Source organism: Schistocerca cancellata, chromosome 10 (genome assembly GCF_023864275.1).
Source record: "Schistocerca cancellata isolate TAMUIC-IGC-003103 chromosome 10, iqSchCanc2.1, whole genome shotgun sequence".
Classification (NCBI taxonomy): domain Eukaryota; kingdom Metazoa; phylum Arthropoda; class Insecta; order Orthoptera; family Acrididae; genus Schistocerca; species Schistocerca cancellata.
In genome coordinates this window covers 102,037,140-102,061,799 of record NC_064635.1, presented here as the reverse complement: position 1 = coordinate 102,061,799, position 24,660 = coordinate 102,037,140, and the positions used below count along the sequence as shown (strand labels likewise).

The 24,660-nt window shown below is 38.2% G+C and overlaps 1 protein-coding gene across 1 annotated transcript in view; it reads right to left on the bottom strand.

Annotated features, from left to right (window-relative positions):
- The window catches only part of LOC126106856 (nuclear RNA export factor 1-like), a 169,068-nt gene that overhangs the window by 25,717 nt on the left and 118,691 nt on the right, over positions 1–24,660 (bottom strand). The window contains exons 9-11 of the mRNA XM_049913252.1: positions 23,795–23,831; positions 12,399–12,628; positions 6,513–6,681 (exon numbers count right to left, since the gene is read on the bottom strand). Of these exons, the coding sequence (XP_049769209.1) occupies positions 6,513–6,681; positions 12,399–12,628; positions 23,795–23,831 (436 nt within the window). The remainder of the gene's footprint in view (positions 1–6,512; positions 6,682–12,398; positions 12,629–23,794; positions 23,832–24,660) is intronic.

Below are 24,660 nucleotides of genomic sequence, written 5' to 3'. Positions count from 1 at the left end.
AGCAGTATATTGCTCCCTCCTACGTATATCTCGCGAAGAGACCATGAGGATAAAATCAGAGAGATTAGAGCCCACACAGAGGCATACCGACAATCCTTCTTTCCATGAACAATACGAGACTGGAATAGAAGGGAGAACCGATAGAGGTACTGAAGGTACCCTCCGCCACACACCTTCAGGTGGCTTGCGGAGTATGGATGTAGATGTAGATGTAGATATAAATATGTAATAAGGTTGCATTTTCTTGTGCCAAGTACTTCTTTTTTTCTATTACTGATTCCAGAAGTACTGGAAGAATATTGGTAATTATATGTTGTGCAACTGTACTACTAAGTACTGCAGGTATTACAATAAACAGTTTATATCATGGAAAGTCAGCTGAGACTAATATATCAGGTCTTTATTTTCTTTTCTTAACATAAATATACTAATGTTCCAGGGGAATAGTCCAACCCCTTATTATCTAGCAATAAGAAGCAGTGAATCTTCTGATTCAGTGCACAGGTTAAAATGGCTGCATCAATGATCGTTACAGCACTTTGGCTCTATGTTACAGTTTACTGTCCAAACAGAGCATAAATTAGAAATCCAGCATTTTTGCTCTATTCTCCTTATAACTATTATTTACATATTTTTATATACGAATTAGTATTTGAACTGCTTAGGCAGTACTCAGCCTAGCAAGTAACATATTCAACACACACAGTCAGTAAGTAGAAATGATCATCCTGGATACTATTAGCTTAAACTTCCTTCTTCAAATGAACGTCCAAATACTAGTAGCATTAGACTCCTAGAATTTCTCCAGTTCATATAGTATCTTTCTTGCATTCAGCACTAAGTTTTCCACAGACAACACTAATCTATTCAGTCACAGATTATAAATAATAATTACATTCCAACACAAAGTATCACATGTAATGTAAATAACTCCATTCATTTGTGTAAGTATTTTTTCAAGTCCCATAATCTTATTGGTCTTATAATTAATTTAGAGAGTTCCACTTCAGTATAGGAACGTATAACATGCCGTCGGAACAATCAATGCAAGAGCTCCAATCACTGTATGTTGGCAGAAACTGTCCGCAGCTGCATGGTAGGAATGCCAACCGCTACGAATAGGTAACTTACTTTGTGTGGAATTCTTATTATCTTTTACGCAACCATATACAGAAGTTGCCATTTACAGTTTCTTCTGTACTTCAGGTGAGTTTTCGACAGAATATATTCTCCTACTTGATTTCTCTGCATTGGTCTGAATCTTCTATCACATGAATTTTTTTCAGCTGTGTCTTCTTGGTACGAGAGACTAAAACTTTTCTTACCTTCTCTACCCAGGATCAAATTTCTCCATGTAAATGGGAAGAGGATTTATGCAATCATCTTTCTCCATCCATCCACCTTAATCTAAGGACACATTTTTGTTACTTACAATATCTAAAATAATAACCACAGTATTCTGATGCATTCAATGTTTATTTTACAGTAGTCAATAGATTCTGTTATTAATGATAAGTCCTAAAATTTTCTGTGTTTCAGTTCTGATTACGTCGGGAAGAGATCGATTCGGAGACATGTCAACTTGTGTTCCATATGCATGCAATAATGTGTATATTTGCATTCTATATAAATCTAACCTTACAATCTAAATTTCTTGTCGTGAAGTCCAATCAATGTTTGTTGTGTAATGAAAAACATTCTTTCACATTACATTTCGTAATATTGCAGTCTGCTGTCACCAAGCTTATACAGTTTCCAACGACAGCTACAAAATTAGGTAATGGAAGCATTTTATTTGCCCATCAGTATGAGAATTTATTCAATATTGAACTCATTACACTGTATCATTCCTTGTTCTGATCCTTCTGTGGTCACAGTGAGGCATCCTGACTCCGAACAATTAGTTTTTGGAGGAAGTAAGAACATTTATTACTTTTCCATCACATTTCTTCTTTTATTCTGAAAGGGATACAATACAACTGATCCCGTGCAACCCACAGGCACATACACACTGTTTCAATGCCACAACTTGTATCGCTGGAGTAGGGTAACATGACCACCTAGTGGCAGTTTTGCACAGCTACAACTCTAAAATGTGACCACAGCAGTCTTTTATAGGGGTGACTAATATTTTGTCCAGTGCTCTTATGTTTGTTGTAATCTTCAACCTGAAGACCAGTCAGATGTAGATTTCCACATTAGTCTATCCTGTGCCAGTGCATAATTACCACAACTAACATCAATTTGAGCCTGTTTATTGTATTCAGGTTTCAGTCTCCATACATGGCATTTGTTAGAAAATAACTGAACATTTTGAATTACTTGACAACAGAGGTAGTCAATGATATTCGGTTGGCACCACTGCCTTACACATCACCACCTTCGTAACCACATGTTTTCGGATTGTCGATATCTCGTTTAGTTTTCGTGATATTGTTATTTCAGCACAATGTGTTTAAGTTTAGAGGCAATTTTCGAAATATGCAATTTTCTGAGTAATGATGCAATGTAAAATGCTGTGTGAAACGTAGGATAATTTTTACAGAAATTGTTTCGAGTTTTGAAAAGAGTTTACGGATATGACACTCTGGGTCGTAAGCGGTGTTACAAAAGGTTTTCACAATTTAAAAGTGGTTGTCAGATAATTGGAGATGATCCTGGGCCAGGTAGGCCACCCACTTGAACTGATGACTCACATTTTTAGGAAATCAATGATCTGATGTGCACAACTCACCAACTGATTGCCAAAGAAACTGGAGGAGAGATTAGCATGTAAACTGGGTCACAGCATGAAATTTTAATGGAAAAAACAAAGTGTGTCGAGTTGCAGCAAAATTTGTTCCCTATTTGCTAACAGAACAACAAAAATAAAATCAAGTGGATATTACTCAGAAATTCCTTGAATGAACCAATGACACTGAAATAATCGTGCAAAGTATAGTAATAGGAGATGAAAGCTCGGTTCATAACTATGACACTGAGACAAAAGTTCTATCTTCACGAAGGATTGGAAAAAGATTCTGTGGACGTTTTCCAACAGGTTCAAATGGCTTTGAGCACTATGTGACTTAACTTCTGAGGTCATCAGTCCCCTAGAACTTAGAACTACTTAAACCTAACTAACGTAAGGACAGCTCACACATCCATGCCTGAGGCAGGATTCGAACCTGCAACCGCAGCGGTCGTGCGGTTCCAGACTGTAGCACCTAGAACCGCTCAGCCACTCTGGCCGGCTTTCCAACAGGATAATACTCACCCACATACTGCTGTTGTAACCAAACATGCTGCACAGAGTGTCATAACTCCGCCTTGGCCTGCTCTATCATCAGATCTGTCACCAATCGAGCACACATGGGGCATCATCGGACAACAGCTCCAGCATAATCCACAACCAGCATTAACTGTATCTGTATTCACTGACCAAGTGCAACATGCATTGACCTCCATCTCACAAACTGACATCCAAGACCTGTACAGCACCATGCACTCATGTTTGCATGCTTGCATTCAACATTCTGGTTATTAATGTACCACCATTTCGTATTTGCAATGGTGTATCTTGCACTTACACTATTGTGTGAATTTTCAACGTTAATCAGTTAAATGTATCATGTAGATGTATTCCCAAAATTTCATTATTCTACATTAAATATTTTTTGGTGTCACAATTTTTTTTCCGTCAGTGTGTTTACTTCATTACAATGGTATTTCTCCATAAACTGATGATAGGTTCCATTCGTGAGCTTTACAGATTTTGTGGCTCTTCTGCATACATTCTGAAGCCATTTCATTAATTGCTTTTCATTTTGCTCATCTCGAGGACCAATTTTGCCACTGATTTCTTGGTAACAGGTTTCTGTAATGTATCAATGTGTAGAAATAAAAAGGTTCCAACTTTTGAGAAAATGCTTCAATATGCATAGTTTGCTGCAAAATTCTCTCTTCATCATGAGCTATTTAGCTACATTAAAGAGATTGCTTTTCCTAATGATAACCACACTAAAAAATCTGATTGTGGCACATACGCCTTTGTACGTTACTCGAGGTGTTCCAAAATTTTTATGCTTTTTATGAGAGATATTGCCCTGGGAACGTACTGGTTCTCTTGAAATATAAAAGTAAAAATCAAAGAAAAAATTGATGTACTAGAATTTATATGTTTTTCATTCTCAATTACTATCAATTATTTAAGGTTCCATCAGTTATGTGATGATAAAATCTGAAATGCTTATATCTTTCATTAATAATTCCATTGTATTCCACAATGACACAAATTTTCATGATCTGGACTCAGGGCCAAGACACCCTATCCTCATTCTTCCACACACTCAACACCTTTTCTACCATCTGCTTCAACTTGCTCCCCTAAATTCAACTTTCCTGGAAGTTGACCTTAACCTCTCTGATGGCTCCAATAACACCTATATCCATATTAAACCCACTAACGACCAACATACCTGCACTTCAACAGCTGCCATCCCTTCCATACCAAAAAGTCCCACCCACACAGCCTCACCACCCTTGGACAGTATATCTACTGTGCCAAGAATTCCTTTGCCCAGTATAATGAAAGTCTCACAAGGGTTTTCACAGATACATTACTGCCCAAACCTTGTCCACAAAAAGATTTCCCATGCCGTATCCTCACAGACCCCTAGCCCCTGACAACACCCACAAATGAGCTTCAAATGAGCTCCCCCAGTCATCCAGTACCACCCTGGATCGGAACAGCTAACTAATATCCTTCACCAGTGCTTTCATTATCTGTCATCATGAAATGACATAAATGATCATATGGCATTGAAGACCGGGTGTCACCACCAGGGGAAGATCGGCCACCGATTGCAAGTCTTTTCAGGTGACGTCACAGTGGGTGACTTGTGTGTCAATTATGATGAAATAATGACGAGGACAACACAACAGCCAGTCCCAAAGTGGAGAAAATCTCCAACTCAGCTGGTAATCAAGCTTGGGCCCACTGCATGGCAGTTGGAGGCTCTGACCCCTCAGCTGAGAGTGCAGATGTATCTGTCGTCGTGTCCTGAGGTGAGGGACATCCTGCCCAAGATCCTTCCCACCATCTAAAGCATCATCCTGTCACCCTTTCAATCTACACAACACCCTCGTCCATCTTTATGCCACTCCCACTCCCAGTCCTTTGCCACAGAGATCATATCCCTGTAGCAGACCAACGTTCAAGACCTGCCCGATTCACTCGCCCAGTACCTCCCACTCCAGTCTTGCCACACACTTATCCTACCGCATAAGAGTCTGAGCGACTCGTGAAAGCAGCCGTGTCGTATCAGCTCTGCTGCAAACACTGCACAGTTTTTTATGTCGATATGACTACCAACCAGCTGTCCACCAGACAGAATGGTCACTGCAAAACTTGCCAAGAACAATGTTGTCCATCCACTGGCACCACATGCAGCTTAGCACAACAGACTCAATCCAGACAATCTCGACTCGCGCTCTCTCTCTCTCTCTCTCTCTTTTTCTTTCTTTGTGTGTGTGTGTGTGTGTGTGTGTGTTGGGGGGGGGGGGGGATGACAGTATCTCAAGAAAGGACTGATTCTGAAAGCTGGCGAGTTTCCTTTCTCTTCTGCTTGTACCTGTTAGTGACTTAATGCTTCTGCTATTCAGTGCGTGGTCTTTTTTACTCCTAAATAATTTACAAATGATTGTTAATTGGTTAACTGGATTGAGAAGCTTACCACAAAAAGTATTAAGGCTTGTTAATGATCCCAAGTGAGCAAAATCAAATACAGATGGAGGAATATATTATGTATCGGCGGAAATAACAGGCCACCATTTTTTTGTACTAGATCGTAACTAAATCCTTTCCTCAAACTGAGCTTGCCATTTGAAAGTAAATCTCAAGAAAGAGTGTCATTATAGGAAACTGTTCACAAGATTAGACTGTTGATGTGAGCTGTTTGCTTGGGAGGAACGCCTTGAAGAGATTAAGAGTACATATCGAGGAATTTGGTGTAGAAACAGATACATTCACATGAAAGTCTAAACTGGAAGCAAGGAATGGCTGATGTGGATGGAGAGGCATTTTGAAGTTGAGATATTGCAGTTTAGTACCCCCCTTTCTCAATAATAACATTTCATAATTTATTCCTTTTTATTTTAATTCTGCCTCCTCTCTTTCTTTAACAACCCCTCCCATCTTCTCTCTCTGTCTCTGTCTTCCCTGTCCCTTCCTACCTACTTTTTTAGAATGTATTATTCTGTACAATTTTCATTTCTCTTTAATGCAACTTTACTTGTCGCTTTGCGCCTTTTATAATCTCTGAACTGAAGATGGAACAGTGCTTACTAACATACTGTTCTGAGGAAGAATATAGGAGGAGAAAAGAAAAGGCTGCATCTCTTTAATCAGTCAGTGATAATGATTTTCTCTTGCATCACCCCTCAGAATTAAATAACAGAGTAAAAACAATACTGACAAATGATGAAATCGTAAGGAAGGGATAATACAGCAGTAGTAAATGTTTTCTACTCACAGAATCATGTAGAAGATCTACAGTGAAGGAGTACGGGTCATGTCGAGTCCTTGGCAGCTTCTCTAATCTCATGATGACCTCCTCTGCCCCATGGGCCAGTGCAGTCTTTGACCTCAGTTTGGCAGAAGTGTGCAAGAGGTTACGGCACTCTGCTATATATGAGCTCAGCCTACAGGAAGAGGAGAAAATGAGTGACACGTATAACATGGGTAAAACAAGGCATATTAAGCTGACCTAATTTTTCAAGATTTGGAAGAGATATTGTATTCTAGAATAGCATATCATCTGAGCAAAAATAGAATCACTGGTAGAAAACCGTTTGTATTTCCAAACAGTTGCTATACTGAGAATGTCACTTGCACATGCATATACCAAATTTTACAAGTTCTAAATAGCAAAACAGTACCATCTGGTATTTTCTGAGACTTACCTAAGGCTTTTGACTATGTGAATCACAACATCCACCTAGATAATGTGAGGTGTTATGGAACTGATGTACAGCCAAGCAATTGGTAATGCCATATCTAATAAAATGAATGCAGAAAGTTGAACTCAATAATTCGACCAATAAAACCGGGGGAGGTAACTGTGACTGGGAAGAAATCACTTATGGAGTCACACGAGACTCAATCTGAGGTCCACTTTTGTTTCTCATAATGTAAACTACCTTCCACCTAACATACAAAAAACAGAATTAAGTCCTTTTGCAGTCCTAGTAATTGAATCAATTGAAAAGTACAATGGCCATCCAAAAAGTTCTGAGACTGATTTTATTCTTGGCATACAAGTCACGGCAGCACAGTACCAAGTGGAAGCACAAACTAACAACTGTAAGCAACAGGTGTGCATTCAAACAGTTGTCAAACTATTCGTATGCCTAAATGAGTTACAAGGTTTCAAAATTTTAAAAGTTCACATAAAACAAAGGAATGTCATATTTCCTCTTTTCAGCAACATGCTGTGTCAGTAAAATCCACCAGACTCAACACCTTGTGGAAGTTTTTGAAAGAGAGTGTCTATTTTACAACAGTGTGCTAAAAAACAATTCAGTAAGTCTGTTCTCAATATCGGTTGAGGTATTACAAGTCACGCATATTACTTGGCTGACTTTCCCACTTCGCTGACACAAGCTGCAACTCTCTCCCACTTGAGGGCTCTGAATTGTAGCTTGTAGCATGACAGTGTGGAATGTAATTATGTTTGAGCATGAGAAAAAGCCTGCTGTAAACAACATCCTAACTGCAGATAATGTGCTCCTATTGAAATTCATAGAAGAGTGAAATTTGTGTACAGTGATGATTATATTGGCATTAATAAAGCCCAAAATTGGATTGCTCGTACTTGTAATGAAGAGAACTGTGGTGTTTACCCCATAGTGTGAGAGAGTTCAGAAAGGATGACAACGTACGTCAACTGACGAGACTCATCGGAACCGGTTGCACTTTTCGGAAGGAATCATTAACTAACACAGATACAGCTCTCAGGTAAGTTTGGCATATCATATGAGCACATACAGGCTGTCACAGCAGATCTGTCATACAGCAAACTGTGTGCACAATAGGTGCCTCAAATGCTCGCTCCTGACTTGAAGCAGAAGAGATTTGACATTTGTCGACAATTTATTTTGCATTTTGAATGTGAGGCAGATCATTCCTTAACAACATTGTGACAAGTGATGAAAGTCTGGTTCACCACTTTGACCCTGAAAACAAGAGAGCACCACTGAAGTTCCATCACAAGGGATCACCGACACAAAAAAGTTCAAGATCATGCCAACAGGAGGTAAAGCCATGCTCACTATGTTCTGGGATATTCAAAATGTGAGGCATTTAGAATTCATGCCTAAAGGCAATGCCATAAATTTTGCAAGGTACTGTGACACCCTCAGAAAAATGAAAGCACAAGTATGAAGAATTCATTTGCACATGGGGCATGACAATGTGAGGCCACATGTGAGTGCTGAAAAATCTGCAACAATCCAATGCCTTGGGTTCATTGCCCACTGATTGTCCTCCCCCAACACAGACTTGATTTTCAGATTGCAGGGTGGCATTCTAACGATGCTGGGGTCACACTGTTAATGAACTACTAGGTACCTGTTTTTGTCAATATTTACGTCACTGTCAGCTTTTGCTGAGGTGCTACTTTGTATTATATTTACTGATAATTTCTATTCCTTTATGCTTTTGGGTAATTATAAAAATATTTAGTAAGTAGTAAGTAAAATACTTGCATTCAGTAAAACCAGTCATCCAGCCATTTTTAATCTCAAATTAAAACGAAACCAGATAAAAATAATAATCAATTTCAATACAAGTTACATTTTGCAATAAAACACAAATTTCAATTTTTCAAATGTACAAAATTCAATCAATGTAACTTCTCAGAAAAATTATCTCAGTGTGTACACGACCCTGGACAACTGGGAGATCTGGGAAAAATTTGGGAATTTTTTCATCTGGGAGAAAACTGGGAAAAACCCAGGAATTTTTCATTGTTTTAGTTTTCAGTTAGATTTTGGCAATTTTGGCTGGTAGGAATCGATATTCTAACAAAGGATATTACTCTATTCCGGTACTGCAGAATAATACTGCAGTAATAAAACATTAACAAGAGAAAACAAAAAAAGGAAATAAAACCGAAGCTGCAAAGGAAATGTGTCATATACAACAACAAAACACAGTGCTCATACAAGCATCTGCCGACAGCAAAATGTGTCAAAGGCTGTACGAAGACTATGCAATGCTTCAGTACAACGACTTGCCTCCCACGAGTGTGACATTACAACTGTTTACATTAGATTTGTTTGAGCAGTTGCGAGCAGGCTCATGCACATGTGCTGTTGAGTTGCGTGAGAGTAGTACCTTCTCACATTTCTGGCTACAGATGTGTGGCTGTTAACTGTATAAGCAGCATCAGCATTCAGCCAGATGCTACCCGGAAAAATTTTATTAGCATGCCCAGGCTGCCATATTCACACATGCACAACAGGCTTGGATCTGGGGGGACTGATGACCTTCGTTGTTTAGTCCCCCTTAAACATCCCAACAACTACCACCACCTGGATCTGGGGGGGCAGGGGCAAACTGGAGTATCTGTCTCAGGTGGCAATTTCAGGGGCAATGGGAGGGGGAGGGGGGGGGGGGGCAAATTCATATTCTTGAGGAAAATACCTTGTTTCCCAATGCACCTAGCATGCAGCACACGTTGGTCTATCGATTATCTGTATGATTTTGAAACGCATCCCTGTTGGTCTTTAAACATTTTTGGATACATGTTGTTGTTGTTGTTGTTGTTGTTGTTGTTGTGGTCTTCAGTCCTGAGACTGGTTTGATGCAGCTCTCCATGCTACTCTATCCCGTGCAGTATTGCTTCACGTGTTCCAACATTTCTACGGAATCCAAACTGATCTTACCCGAGGTCGGCTTCTACTAGTTTTTCCATTCGCCTGTAAAGAATTAGCGTTAGTATTTTGCAGCTGTGACTTATTAAGCTGATAGTTCGGTAATTTTCACATCTGTCAACACCTGCTTTCTTTGGGATTGGAATTATTATATTCTTCTTGAAGTCTGAGGGTATTTCGCCTGTTTCATACATCTTGCTCACCAGATGGTAGAGTTTTGTCAGGACTGGCTCTCCCAAGGCCGTCAGTAGTTCCAATGGAATGTTGTCTACTCCGGGGGCCTTGTTTCGAATCAGGTCTTTCAGTGCTCTGTCAAACTCTTCACGCAGTATCGTATCTCCCATTTCATCTTCATCTACATCCTCTTCCATTTCCATAATATTGTCCTCAAGTACATCGCCCTTGTATAGACCCTCTATATACTCCTTCCACCTCTCTGCTTTCCCTTCTTTGCTTAGAATTGGGTTTCCATCTGAGCTCTTGATGTTCATGCAAGTGATTCTCTTGTCTCCAAAGGTCTCTTTAATTTTCCTGTAGGCCCTAGTGATACTCACTTCTACATCCTTAGATTTGTCCTCTAGCCATCCATGCTTAGCAATTTTGCACTTCCTGTTGATCTCATTTTTGAGACGTTTGTATTTCTTTTTGCCTGCTTCATTTACTGCATTTTTATATTTTCTCCTTTCATCAATTCAATATTTCTTCTGTTACCCAAGGATTTCTACTAGCCCTTGTCTTTTTACCTACTTGATCCTCTGCTGCCTTCACTACTTCATTCCTCAGAGCTACCCATTCTTCTTCTACTGTATTTCTTTCCCCCATTCCTGTCAATTGTTCCCTTATGCTCTCCCTGAAACTCTGTACAACCTCTGGTTCTTTCAGTTTATCCAGGTCCCATCTCCTTAAATTCCCACCTTTTTGCAGTTTCTTCAGTTTTAATCTACAGTTCATAACCAATATAGTGTGATCAGAGTTCACATCTGCCCCTGGAAATGCCTTACAATTTAAAACCTGGTTCCTAAATCTCTGTCTTACCATTATATAATCTATCTGATATTTAGTATCTCCAGGATTCTTCCATGTATACAACCTTCTTTCATGATTCTTGAACCAAGTGTTAGCTATGATTAAGTTATGCTCTGTGCAAAATTCTACCAGGCGGCTTCCTCTTTCATTTCTTAGCCCCAATCCATATTCACCTACTACATTTCCTTCTCTCCCTTTTCCTACTACTGAATTCCAGTCACCCATGACTATTAAATTTTCATCACCCTTCACTATTTGAATAATTTCTTTTATTTCATCATACATTTCTTCAATTTCTTCGTGATCTGCAGAGCTAGTTGGCATAGAAACTTGTACTACTGTAGTAGGCGTGGGCTTCGTGTCTATCTTTGCCACAATAATGCATTCACTATGCTGTTTGTAGTAGCTTACCTGCATTCCTATTTTCCTATTCATTATTACACCTACTCCTGCATTACCCCTATTTGATTTTGTGTTTATAACCCTGTAGTCACCTGACCGGAAGTCTTGTTCCTCCTGCCACCGAACTTCACTAATTCCCACTATATCTAACTTTAACCTATCCATTTCCCTTTTTAAATTTTCTAACCTACCTGCCCGATTAAGGGATATAACATTCCACGCTCCGATCCGTAGAACACCAGTTTTCTTTCTCCTGATAACGACATCCTCTTGAGTAGTCCCCACCCGGAGATCCGAATGGGGGACTATTTTACCTCCGGAATATTTTACCCAAGAGGATGCCATCATCATTTAACCATACAGTAAAGCTGCATGCCCTCGGGAAAAATTACGGCCTTAGTTTCCCCTTGCTTTCAGCCGTTCGCAGTACCAGCACAGCAAGGCCGTTTTGGTTAGTGTTACAAGGACAGATCAGTCAATCATCCAGACTGTTGCCCTTGCAACTACTGAAAAGGCTGCTGCCCCTCTTCAGGAACCACACGTTTGTCTGGCCTCTCAACAGATACCCCTCCGTTGTGGTTGCACCTACGGTACGGTTATCTGTATCGCTGAGGCATGCAAGCCTCCCCACCAACGGCAAGGTCCACGGTTCAATGGGGGTGGGGTGGGTGGGGGTGGGGGGGGTGGGGGGGGGATCTGCCCTCATAACAAACCAAAATGTTAATGGAACTGAAGGCTGCCATTGAAGATGAGGTGTGTTTGACTGACCAACACCTGTTGGCCTGAGTTACAAGTAATTTATGGCTAAGAGTTGAAAATTGTGTTTGAGAGAATGGCTGCCACCACGATGACATAATTTCTTGAGTGACCACGTAAATCTAATATATGACATTAATCTTTGATTTTGTGTAAATAAAGGTGTTTTTCTTAAAAATCTGCTCACTACCGCACTTTTGAAAACTATCAATGTTCCATAGGCCACACTGTATTTGTGCTTAGAATAGACTAGGAGCCCACAACAGATAATGAGAGAATACCGGTGGAAGTGTACTTACCTTGCATCGCGTGATGTGCTCTGATCAGGAAGGTACATGCTAGAGAGTGAGAAGTAGGCATCCTTGTGGTAGAGTTCCCACAGCCACGTCCGATCCTCACCATCGTACAGTGTGAAAAAATGCTCGAGAAACTGGTCAGCGAGCTCACCCGAGTTACCCCCACTCCTACAGAAAATGTAATTTGGCCGCCAGCGAGGCAAGCCCGGAGTGCGTTGAAGGTAAGCCCCATCCTAAAGAGAAGATCAATCATAAATATACATTCCAAGATCATACAGTTTGATAAAATTACAGTACATAATTTCTTTTGTGTTAAAACTTAGTCATCACAGCAGACAAGCTTTGTTTTTTGTCAGATAATTTTTATTTGCTCTTAACTATGGCTGTTGCCAAATTGGTGAACATAACATTTTTAAATCATGGAATCTCTATGTATCCCTAGTATTATTATTCAATAAGTTACTATAAAAACAAATTTACCATAACCATATTTCCATAATCTTTGCTGTGTTGCCACTATTGGGCTGGTATTCAAATTTGGGGATGCTATTTTAAAATGGGCTGAGGGCATCTGCTGGCAAATTGTTTCACTCCTTTACTCCCTATCCCGTTTAAAAGTGTTTACTTCCATTGCTGTTCCATGATTCTACACTTACTTGGCACTGATGGTCTTTCCTTCCCTACACTTACATCATGGATCCATCCTCTAATGTAATCCATTTTCACTTTTACATACAATTAACTTGCAGGTGATTTTTCTTGATACAATAACCAAAATCTCTACCCACATGGCAGAATTAAAAATGGATGTTGTTAGAACAATAAAAATAAAAATAATTTACTCATCTTCTATGCAGGATGTACTGGTCCAAAGTTATTTTCATAAATCAATAACCTCACACATTTATTTTGCTAACTTCTTTATTTTTCCATCACAAAATATCATTATAAATATCTTCAAACTTAGCTTCTTCCATTCACATAGCAATATGCACAGAAACCAGTGTTATTTTTTACACACGGCAGTGCTGAACTGATCAAATACTGTTCTCGAATACTGACCCATGAAATACTGTACCTTGAATACTGCTTTTCAATACTGACAAACCAAATACTGCAGCACAGATGTAAGTGTGTGACACATTTATAAAATTTTTAATAATAAAATTCATATTCCATTGTAACAAGCTTAAATACAATTAAAGCTGGTTATTTATTAAGAATTGTTGACTTCTCGTGATATATGTATGTTTCTAAATATCAATCTCAATGTCTGAACATACAACTGTTTATGAACTTTGAAAACTAAGTAATGAAACAGATAATGATTGGTTAATTATAACATTGTACACATATCAACGAACATTTTGTGTCACCCCTTTATTTCGAAATTTATCGCACAGAAAACAAAAATTAGCTCTGAAACATCTATTATTTATTTACATGTAAAAAAAAAAAAAAAAAAAAAAAATACACCAACAACAACACTTGTGTGATGACAGAACAACCTGTTTCTCATGTGTTTTTTCATAGCACTCACAATCAACGTCAATACATGGTGAAATGTCCCATTGCTCGAATGCTGCATTGAATCTCTTGAGGCACACCACCTCATAGAAATCACCCCACTCTTCAGTGGATATTCTGTATATGTGTGACAGAGTAAGTGATCGCTGTTAATATCCAAAAACATTGTTTCAATTGATCACACCCATGTTTGTTTGGGTTCACGTACAAGGAACAGGCAGGCCATCCCATTCTGGTTATCACAGTGTGCAGATGGAATGTGTTCACAAGAACAGCATGATGAGCATGCAACTTACTTGTCCATCAAAATATGACTGTCACCAAAATAATGGTAATACGGTCCCACTATTGATTGCAGAATCTCACCCCTGTACCACATAGCAGTGAGATTACCCTCAACAACCATGAGAGCTGTACACTGACCACATGTAAAGCCACCCCAGGACATCACTCCACCATAATCTTGTTGCACATGTAGGACATAGTGTTGGAGGCATATGATACTGCTGGGTTGTCTCCAAACATGTTGTCTGTGATCATAAGTGTACAAACAGATCCAAATTTCTACAATATTTTTTGCTCATCTGTAATGGAATCCACAATGTCGTATACAATGTGGTGCTTGCCACAGTCATTGGAAATGGAGATCCACATTATGTAATTATCTCCTAAGATTTTGATGCAAACCATGACACCACTGAGCCTTTCTGAATGCTGAATTCAATTCTAGAGCATTCAGCCCATATATCCTTTGACTTAAAAAATCACAGATATCAATCATCCCATGCGCCTTTCAAACAGGAACAAATTTACTGAAAACTGTCAACTACCTGTCAATTGGAACTGATTCCATGTCTGCACCACATCGCTTTGACTCCAGTGCACATGTATGGGCGCAACTTCCCCTGTCAACAAACTTTCTGTGTTCCACAGACATATGTAATGCGTCCCTACTGGTGCTTTATTCTCAACTGAAATGCTCCAATTAATCCAAGTGCACTCTTCTACCTATGGTGGTAACTGTGTGTATTTACAAAGTCAGGGTGACCTTCTGGCTGGTGCAGGAACAATTACAACAGCAACACATTTACATGACAAAGGGGTGATGCAATGCTTTTATTGATGTATGGTATTACGTAAGTACCTAATTCATTTCAAAAGTAACATTTTCAGAAGTATTTTATGTCTTTCTTTACAATTCAGTAAAAATAAATTTTCAATTAACATTTTTATTATTCCTGATAGTTTATTTGTAATCTATTGAAACAATGAATGTCTTTTATTTATGAGCAGTTATTAACAAAAATAATATTTTACAAGAACTGCTATTATCACAAAATAAATATAAATCACTTGGAAAAAAGTAGAACCTTGCCAATTTGTCCCCTATGAGGCTGGGAGCATGGTTGGAACCCAAAAAGAGGTCAGATTATCAGAAGAAAACTTTTATTGACCCATAATAGCACAAAACAGCTCAATACAACATTCATTTTCAACTGGAAATACTGTCTGAAATATTGCAGTATGTTAAAACAGTGACAATACAAATATAAAAAGTTGACACACTTAAAAATCTTACAGGAAAGTGTAACGAACAGTAGTACCTATACTGTAAAATATATCTGTAAAATATATCGGTAAAATATATCTGTATCATATAGTAAGATAATGTTACTGTGAGTGAAAGTTTAACGTCTGTACAAACTTTATTACAGTACTCCACTGACACACAACTGAACTGCACTGAACTATTTAAAACATGAGAAATCAAATGCTAAAAAATTTTAAAAAAGGAAAGAAGATTGCAGTTTAATGCTCAGTCACTATAAAAATGTTCTGTTCTTAGGCAGGATGAAAAAAGTCTATAATGTTCTTTTGCTTACCAGATGATAATCTCCATTTTGCTGCAATGTTCTTTCACTTCCTAAACCATAAAATGTCTGTTGTGGTAAACACAGCACTTTGTTTGATATACTGAAGGGTTATATCAATCACATTTTTAGCTTCTGTGAGTTCATTATCTTTGTTGCTGTTATCATTATTCTCATTGTTGTTGTTGTTGTTGTTGTTGTTGCCGCCTTCAGTCCTGAGACTCTCCATGCTACTCTATCCTGTGCAAGTTTCTTCATCTCCCAGTACTTACTGCAACCTACATCCTTCTGAATCTGCTTAGTGTATTCAACTCTTGGTCTCCCTCCATGATTTCTACCCTCCACGCTGCCCTCCAATGCTAAATTTGTGATCCCTTGATGCCTCAGAACATGTCCTACCAACCAGTCCCTTCTTCTTGTCAAGTTGTGCCACAAACTCCTCTTCTCCCCAATTCTATTCAATACCTCCTCATTAGTTATGTGATCTACCCATCTAATCTTCAGCATTCTTCTGTAACACCACATTTCGAAAGCTTCTATTCTCTTCTTGTCTAAACTATTTATTGTCCATGTTTCACTTCCATACATGGCTACACTCCATACAAATACTTTTAGAAACGACTTCCTGACACCTAAATCTATACTCGATGTTAACAAATTTCTCTTCTTCAGAAATGTTTTCCTTGCCATTGCCAGTCTACATTTTATACCCTCTCTACTTTGACCATCATCAGTTATTTTGCTCCCCAAATAGCAAAACTCCTTTACTACTTTAAGTGTCTCATTTCTTAATCTAATTCCCTCAGCATCACCCAACTTAATTCGACTACATTCCATTATCCTCGTTTTGCTTTTGTTGACCATTATCCTCGTTTTGCTATTGTTGATGTTCATCTTATATCCTCCTTTCAAGACTCTGTCCATTCCGTTCAACTGCTCTTCCAAGTCCTTTGTTGCCTCTGACATAATTACAATGTCATCGGCGAACCTCAACGTTTTTATTTCCTCTCCATGGACTTTAATACCTACTGCAAATTTTTCTTTTGTTTCCTTTACTGCTTGCTCAATATACAGATTGAATAACATCGGGGATAGGCTATAACCCTGTCTCACTCCCTTCCCAACGACTGCTTTCCCTTTCATACCCCTCTACTCTTAGAAACTGCCATCTGCTTTCTGTACAATTGTAAATAGCCTTTTGCTCCCTGTATTTTACCCCTGCCACCTTTAGAATTTGAAAGAGAGTATTCCAGTCAACATTGTCAAAAGCTTTCTCTAAGTCTACGAATGCTAGAAATGTAGGTTTGCCTTTCCTTAATCTATTTTCTAAGATAAGTCGTAGGGTCAGTATTGCCTCACGTGTTCCAACATTTCTGCGGAATCCAAACTGATCTTCCCCAAGGTCAGCTTGTACTAGTTTTTCCATTCATCTGTAAAGAATTCGCAATAGTATTTTGCAGCTGTGACTTATTAAACTGACAGTTCGGTAATTTTCACATCTGTCAACACCTGCTTTCTTTGGGATTGGAATTATTATATTCTTCTTGAAGTCAGAGGGTATTTCGTCTGTCTCATACATCTTGCTCACCAGATGGTAGAGTTTTGTCAGGACTGGCTCTCATCATATCTCCTATGTCATCTTCATCTACATTCTCTTCCACTTCTATAATATTGTCCTCAAGAATATTGCCCTTGTATAGACCCTCTATATACTCCTTCCACCTTTCTGCTTTCCCTTCTTTGCTTAGAACTGGGTTTCCATCTGAGCTCTTGATATTCATACAAGTAGCTCTCTTTTCTCCAAAGGTCTCCTTAATTTTCCTGTAGGCAGTATCTATCTTACCCCTAGTGAGATAAGCCTCAACATCCTTACATTTGTCCTCTAGCCATCCCTGCTTAGCCATTTTGCACTTCCTGTCGATCTCATTTTTGAGACGTTTGTATTCCCTTTTGCCTGCTTCATTTACTGCGTTTTTATATTTTCTCCTTTCATCAATTAAATTCAATATACTGCAGTTTTCCACCTCGCAGAATTACACAGGACGACATACACTGAGGTCCTCGTTGTCACTCTGTACAGCATTGGTAGCCCCATGAACACCTTCTATGATGTATGAACTTCATCCACTCCTTGACTCCCAAGGAGTACCTCAAACAAAGAACAACAATACAAAACTAATATTTAAACATGTACAGGATATCATATCCATAAAAGTAACAACTTTTATGACTACTCTTGTGCTTTCGATGTTAGATGTATTAGTTGGACACACATTAGCTCTTTTATAGATGATGAGGGTACAGAAACTTTCACGACTCTAATACTTGTGGGAAAATTTCAGAATTTAATTTAATCAGATTCTGTATGCTCATATATTCCACCCCATATAAATGGATAAGCCTGTTTCTATTTCCTAAGCTAAGCAAGAGTCCGTCACCATCAAACACTTCTGTACTTAGTAAAAGTCGTCAGGTTCCTGACAGATACTCCATAGTTATTCATTAATTTGGAACTCTATTTGAAGATAAATGCATGATTTATTCTTTTCTTAGCATACAGTGACTCTGATTTTCACCGAGTCTAACATTTAACTGACAAAATAAATGAAATTACAAATAACATCAACAGAGTCAACATTATTGTTTGTCAGACATTTGGGTCATCACTATTCCTCAGACCAGCGTATAATGTGGAGATATCTTCGCTTTACTTGTGATGACATCAGGCGCCACTCATCTACTCTCGTCGCTACATGAATCCCAAAAGAAATACCTCATACAGAGCAACAACAGAATGTGATCTAAACTAAAATCGATACAAAATATAGGTAACTTTAAATCTCGTGAATATGGATTTATCTAACTTCCGAATAAATTCCCACTAATGCAAGATTTGTCACGCTTGTTCATTTGTACACAACTACAGTATCGGAGTTTCTGATTAACCAACTAACTGTAACCAGAATTATTACCACGGAAAATTTTGTACCCCTTCAGCCATCTAATTCAAATATGAGATATCATAATAAGAGTTGTCATTGTAATTATACAATAAATATTTCAATCACTTTCTACTTTAAGAGACCTGTCACATTTGGCCATACCACAAACTTCTACTTATTTTACTCTATTAAAAAAATATATACTCCATATTTGATAAGACACAATTTTTCAATATAATATTTAATAAGGTTTCATTTTTACAAAAATCTTAATTTCTTTCCAGCACAATACCATATAAAAAGAAATTGGAAACTATTATAACTGTTATTGTCATATTGTAATATTGACAGAATCACAGAACGAAAATTTATTTGTCACCTCTGTCAACTGTTTACAGTGCACTGAGGGAAACACTATGAGATGATAACAAGGAGAACACTGATAATGATATATGACAAGAACACACATTTAATGACAAATACTCAACTTTGTACCAACTGTCTCAGGCAGAAGATCCTGAAGTTCAACTGTTTCCAGAAGCTAAGGCTAGATAGTAAACATTTCTTGTCCAACTAGAATGTTCACTACAGACGGGCTGGCGTGGACTCACTAGAAGCAGACGGTGTGGCACGAAGTACGATGTGGCAAGAAGTACACAAGTAGAAGGTGATCTTCTCAATAGTCGAGCTGACTCGCAACTGCCCGCTCTGCTGTAGCACAGACACACATCATTTCTCTGGCGGTGCCACTGTTGCGCCTTATTGGTGGGGCAATTGCTGGGCTATAGACCGTCTCTGGAGTGGGTTGCCGACCTATCAGTGCTATCGTGCTGCCTGGTAGTGTGTGCTGTGCTTACGACACCACAGCCTCAACTCTGGCAGATCTCTAAAAACAGGTCTTCAGTATACTGGAAAGTAGACAGGTTCATGCAGTGGAATATTTGAACATGGATAACAAGACAATAGAATCATATCCACAAGGGGAAGTAAGAAATGAAAAGAAAGGTTAGAGATGTTAAGACTGAATAAAAAAAGAAGACAGCTCTTGAAGATAGATGCCTTTCCCATCCGCTACACCAGGATCCCTTCCTGGGAGGTTCTTTGTTGGTGGACCAGAGGATACAGGTGCTCATCAAACCCACAGGACATACACCACCAGCTTAATCCCCAAATGCCCAGAAAAAGGTTCTTACACCCTATTAAGGAAAGCCTATGGAGAGTGATGCTATAACACTTCAGTTTGACATTTGAACCAGACTACAAATCGATACGAGTAATTAGTGATACATGCAGACCTTTCTTAAATTTGTTACATATGAACAGGCAGGAACTTATATTGCTGTTAAGCTAATCAGCCTCAGAAAATTATAGAAACTCATCCATATTGTCATTCAGAAAATTCCAGAAAATGTAAATTCTCTTTGTACAAAACCTATACCACATTAGTGTTATCAATCAGAGAAATACATACAAACTCTTAAAAAAGTCATCACTCAATAAATCGAACCTTCAAAACCTCACCACACAAAATAAGTAAAATTATAAACCAGTAATCTTAATTTAGAAACTTGTCAGGGAATTGATTCAATCACTCATTAGAGTTTATCTCTCAGAGAGGGAGAATCCCAAAGGATCTTCTCCTTCGTCTCACATTGCCGATTCTAGCATTATCTTATCTGGTAGACTCTCCTGTATAAGCTTAATTTCCAACCATGAAATTGGTACTTCTCTGTAACAAGTAAAAAATATTACTATAACGGATAGAATTTTTCAACTATTTTCTCACTTTTTATACTGTGCTTATGACTTTTAACAATAACTAATTCCCTCAAAGGGCACCACAGAGGTCTCATGTTTCCATCTTTCCTTCTATTTCTCTCCCACACTGATAAACATTCCTTAACGAATACCACTACTTCCTGGTCATGAGGCATTCTAATATAACTGGCTATGGAATAGTATATATGTGTGAAGTAATTACTTTAAGACTTATGCTACATGTTTTCAGTATTTTATATACTATTCTAAAATTAATAATGTTTTTTATATACACATACTGGAGCCAAATAAAAATTATTAGCTTAAATCACTTCTGACAGGTTCTTTTTGACATGTGAATCCCATGTAGCAGGTCATTTATACACTTCATTATTTAATGAGGTTCCAATCTCAGCTTGTACAGTAGTAACAGCAGAGAGCAACTTATCCTCTATCAAATCTTTATTGGAATCAGTTTCCAGATTTCCCAACCAAGGTTCTATTTCATTTCTAATTACTGCAAGCATTTCAAAATCCTTAGTTGTGACTTGTTCTAAGTTATCCTATGTCTCCAGTTCAGTCAGAATACTGGTTTAATGCAGCTTTCCACACTACTCTCATCTCTGAATAACTACTGAAACCTACAACCTTCTGAATCTGCTTCTCTTGGTCTCCCTCTATGATTTTTACCCCACACATTTCCCTCCATTACTAATTTGATGATCCCTTGACATCTTAGAATGTATTCTATCAACTGATCCCTTCTTTGGTCAAGTTGAGCTATAAATTTCTTGTCTCTCCAATCCTATTTAGTACCTCCTCATTAGTTATGTGATCTACCCATCTAATCTTCAGCATTCTTCTGTAGCACCACATTTTAAAAGCTTTTATTCTCTTCTTGTCTAAACTGTTTATCATCATGTTTCACTTACATACATGGCTACAGTCCATAGAAATACTTTCACAAACGACTTCCTGACACTTAAATCTATACTCCATGTTAGCAAATTTCTCTTCTTCAGAAACACTTTCCTTGCCATCGCCAGTTTACATTTTATATCCTCTCTATTTTGGCAATCATCAGTTATTTTACTGCCCAAATAGCAAAACTCATCTACTACTTTAAGGGTCTTGTTTCCTAATTTAATTCCCTCAGCATCATCCGCTTTTATTTGACTACATTCCATTAACCTTGTTTTGCTTTTGTTGATGTTCATCTTATATTCTCCTTTCAAGACAACATCCATCTTGTAGAACTTTTTCTGATACTTGCTTTCTATTCACCAGAACATTCTGTACCAATTTAATGATATGTAAATGTGCAACTTTGCTTTCTAATTTCTCTTCCACCAGATGTAGATGATCATTTAAATCTTGTAGTGTTTTAATGCTCATTCCACTCTCTTTTCTAGTTTATATGTTACCCCATTTAATTCTGAACCTAAATCAAGGCGTTTATAATCTGTGCCACAAACAGTTCCAGAATCTCTTGTCTCTCTGCGAAAACCTTTCATCAATTATTGAATATCTGTTGTCAGTGTCAGAAAATCCTTTGTGCATTCTTGTTGTCAAGTGTGACACTAACTGTATAAATTTTTTGAATACTTCATTTTCCCACTTTCAGAACTATGTTTGTCAATCTCCTCACAAATAATATTTAAAAAGACAATAACTGACATTACTGGTATTGACAATAATTAAGAACTTACTAATAGTACATGTTACACACTTCTTTTTATCTAAGACTTATAAACTAATGACCATACAGCAGGGATGCCGAGTCGCATATAGGTACAACAAAAAGACTGTCACAAATAAAGCTCAGTAAGCCTTTCGGGGGGAGGGAGGGGGGGGGGGGGCAGTCTCACGCAACTGCAGCCACATTGTTACATTCCATCCTGGATTTTTCATCGTTTGATTATAAATTAATGACATTCACTGAACAGTTTCACTGTCTAAACTGAAATTTGTCTCTCACAGTAACTGTATAAATTGAAATTTACCTTACAAGGTCACTGTATAAACTGAAATTAATGCTCCACTACACAATTAAACTCACAAGTTCTGGTAAAGTGAACCCCAATTAGAGCTTGTACAGGACATGTCGGCTGCTCCTCTGTAAAGGCTGTGTGAACCAGGCCATCACCAGATGCCGCACTGGGCCGGCTGCCTCGGCTGGGTGCGAATTGTTGCTAGATGGGTGTAGCACATCCACTGCACTCTCTGCGACCACTGCCCCAGACAATTTTTCACAGAAAATAAGCTACTTGCCCATCACAGGGATGGTGTATGCAAAGCTTCTATATGTGCAGCTCCAACTTTCACATTTGATCCTTTCTCCTTCGAGACCATTCAAAAATATATTAAATTTTGAGACTTCCTTCCTCATATTTAATAGTGACTGGTACATGCTGCGGAACAATAGTTCTTATTTTTTGATCTCACTGTTGAATGTCTGAAGGCTCCTTTTTGAGTACTGTTGCTATGAAAAATTCACCCTTATATATTCTGTGAAGGCAATATTAACTATTATAAAAAATGTTCAAATGTGTGTGAAACCTTATGGGACTTAACTGCTAAGGTCATCAGTCCCTAAGCTTACACACTACTTAACCTAATTATCTTAAGGACAAACACACACACCCATGCCCAAGGGAGGACTCGAACCTCCGCCAGGACCAGCCGCACAGTCCATGACTGCAGCGCCTCAGACCGCTCGGCTAATACCGCACGGCTTAATTATTATAAGACTGGCTTCCGACATTATACTCTGAGATCGACCTTGGCAGTCACTGACAGCACCTGCTACGATGTAGGGATGTCTGCTGTCAAACTCGTTTACCGCATGCTGCCCCAGGGGTATCTCAAATAAATAATGAAAATACCAAACAAATATTTGAACATTTATAGGATATCATCTACATACAAATAACAACATTTTGTACTACCCTTGTCCTATTTAATCATCATTGAAATTATAATAAAATTAGTTATGCACACATTAGCTCATTTATAGACGATGAGAGTACAGAAAATCTCATCTCTAATGTTTATGCGAATTCTGTACACTCACACCTGGAAATTGGTAATGTCCTTCTTCCCTCCTTCCTTTTTAAATATACATCCTGGTGTAATCCATCAAAATATAAAGGTATAAAATAACATTAATAATGGATGCCTTCTTGGCACGATCACAAATTCTTGCAGTATTCTAAGAACTAATATATAAATAACAAACTAATTCAAAAAATATCAAGAAGCTGAAATTATAAAGATCATGGATATATACTTTGTAACTTACCAATTTAATAAGACGAGGGAAGTTCACTCTGATGACACTGGAATGAAAACGACAATATTAAAATTACTTGTCAGCCGTTTTACTTAAGTAAGACATAAGATACAACAAACTTTCATCGCACCTGTCAATTAAACATGCACCATGTATGGCGAGAGTATTTAAAAACTGTTGGTGTGTCCATTTAGTAACATCCCTTAAAAAGATCAAATACCTAGGCTCATTACAGTGTTATGGTTGGGCTCTTAAAGTAACTGCATCTTGCAATTAAATCTGGCAGATATGGGTTGCAACGTTGGGGTTAAGCTACTCTACTTTGAGGTTCTTCACTAATTCTGTTCTGCATAAATTTCTACTTTCAGTATGTCAGAATAACACCAACAGTAACAGTATAAAATAATTCTTGATTCACATTAAATTGATGTGGCTAGCTGATAACCACTATAGTAATGGTAAATACCTACACATTGTGGGGGCACACAATTTAGCTGAATGAAATTCGCATTTTTCCCTGAAAGTGTTAATGGTACAAAGTTTTCTGTACCCTCATCATCTATAAATGAGTAAGTGTATCTGAAATTAATGTTATTAAAAAAGAGTACGATGTTTAAATATCACAGAAATGTGTCACTTGTAAGTATAAATCCTGTATTAGTTCAAATATTTGTTTGAGCTACTCCTCGTGCAGCACACGGCAGCTGGTGTTTGTCAGCAGATGTTCATACAACACAGCAGATGCTGCATAGTGCCCCGACACCACAAGGCCTGCCGAGGAGGGACTCAGAGAACTTAGTATCTGCTCGATATACAACTCTGTATGCAAGCTTGTAATAAATATTGATTTACATCAATGAAAAAGAATCAACATT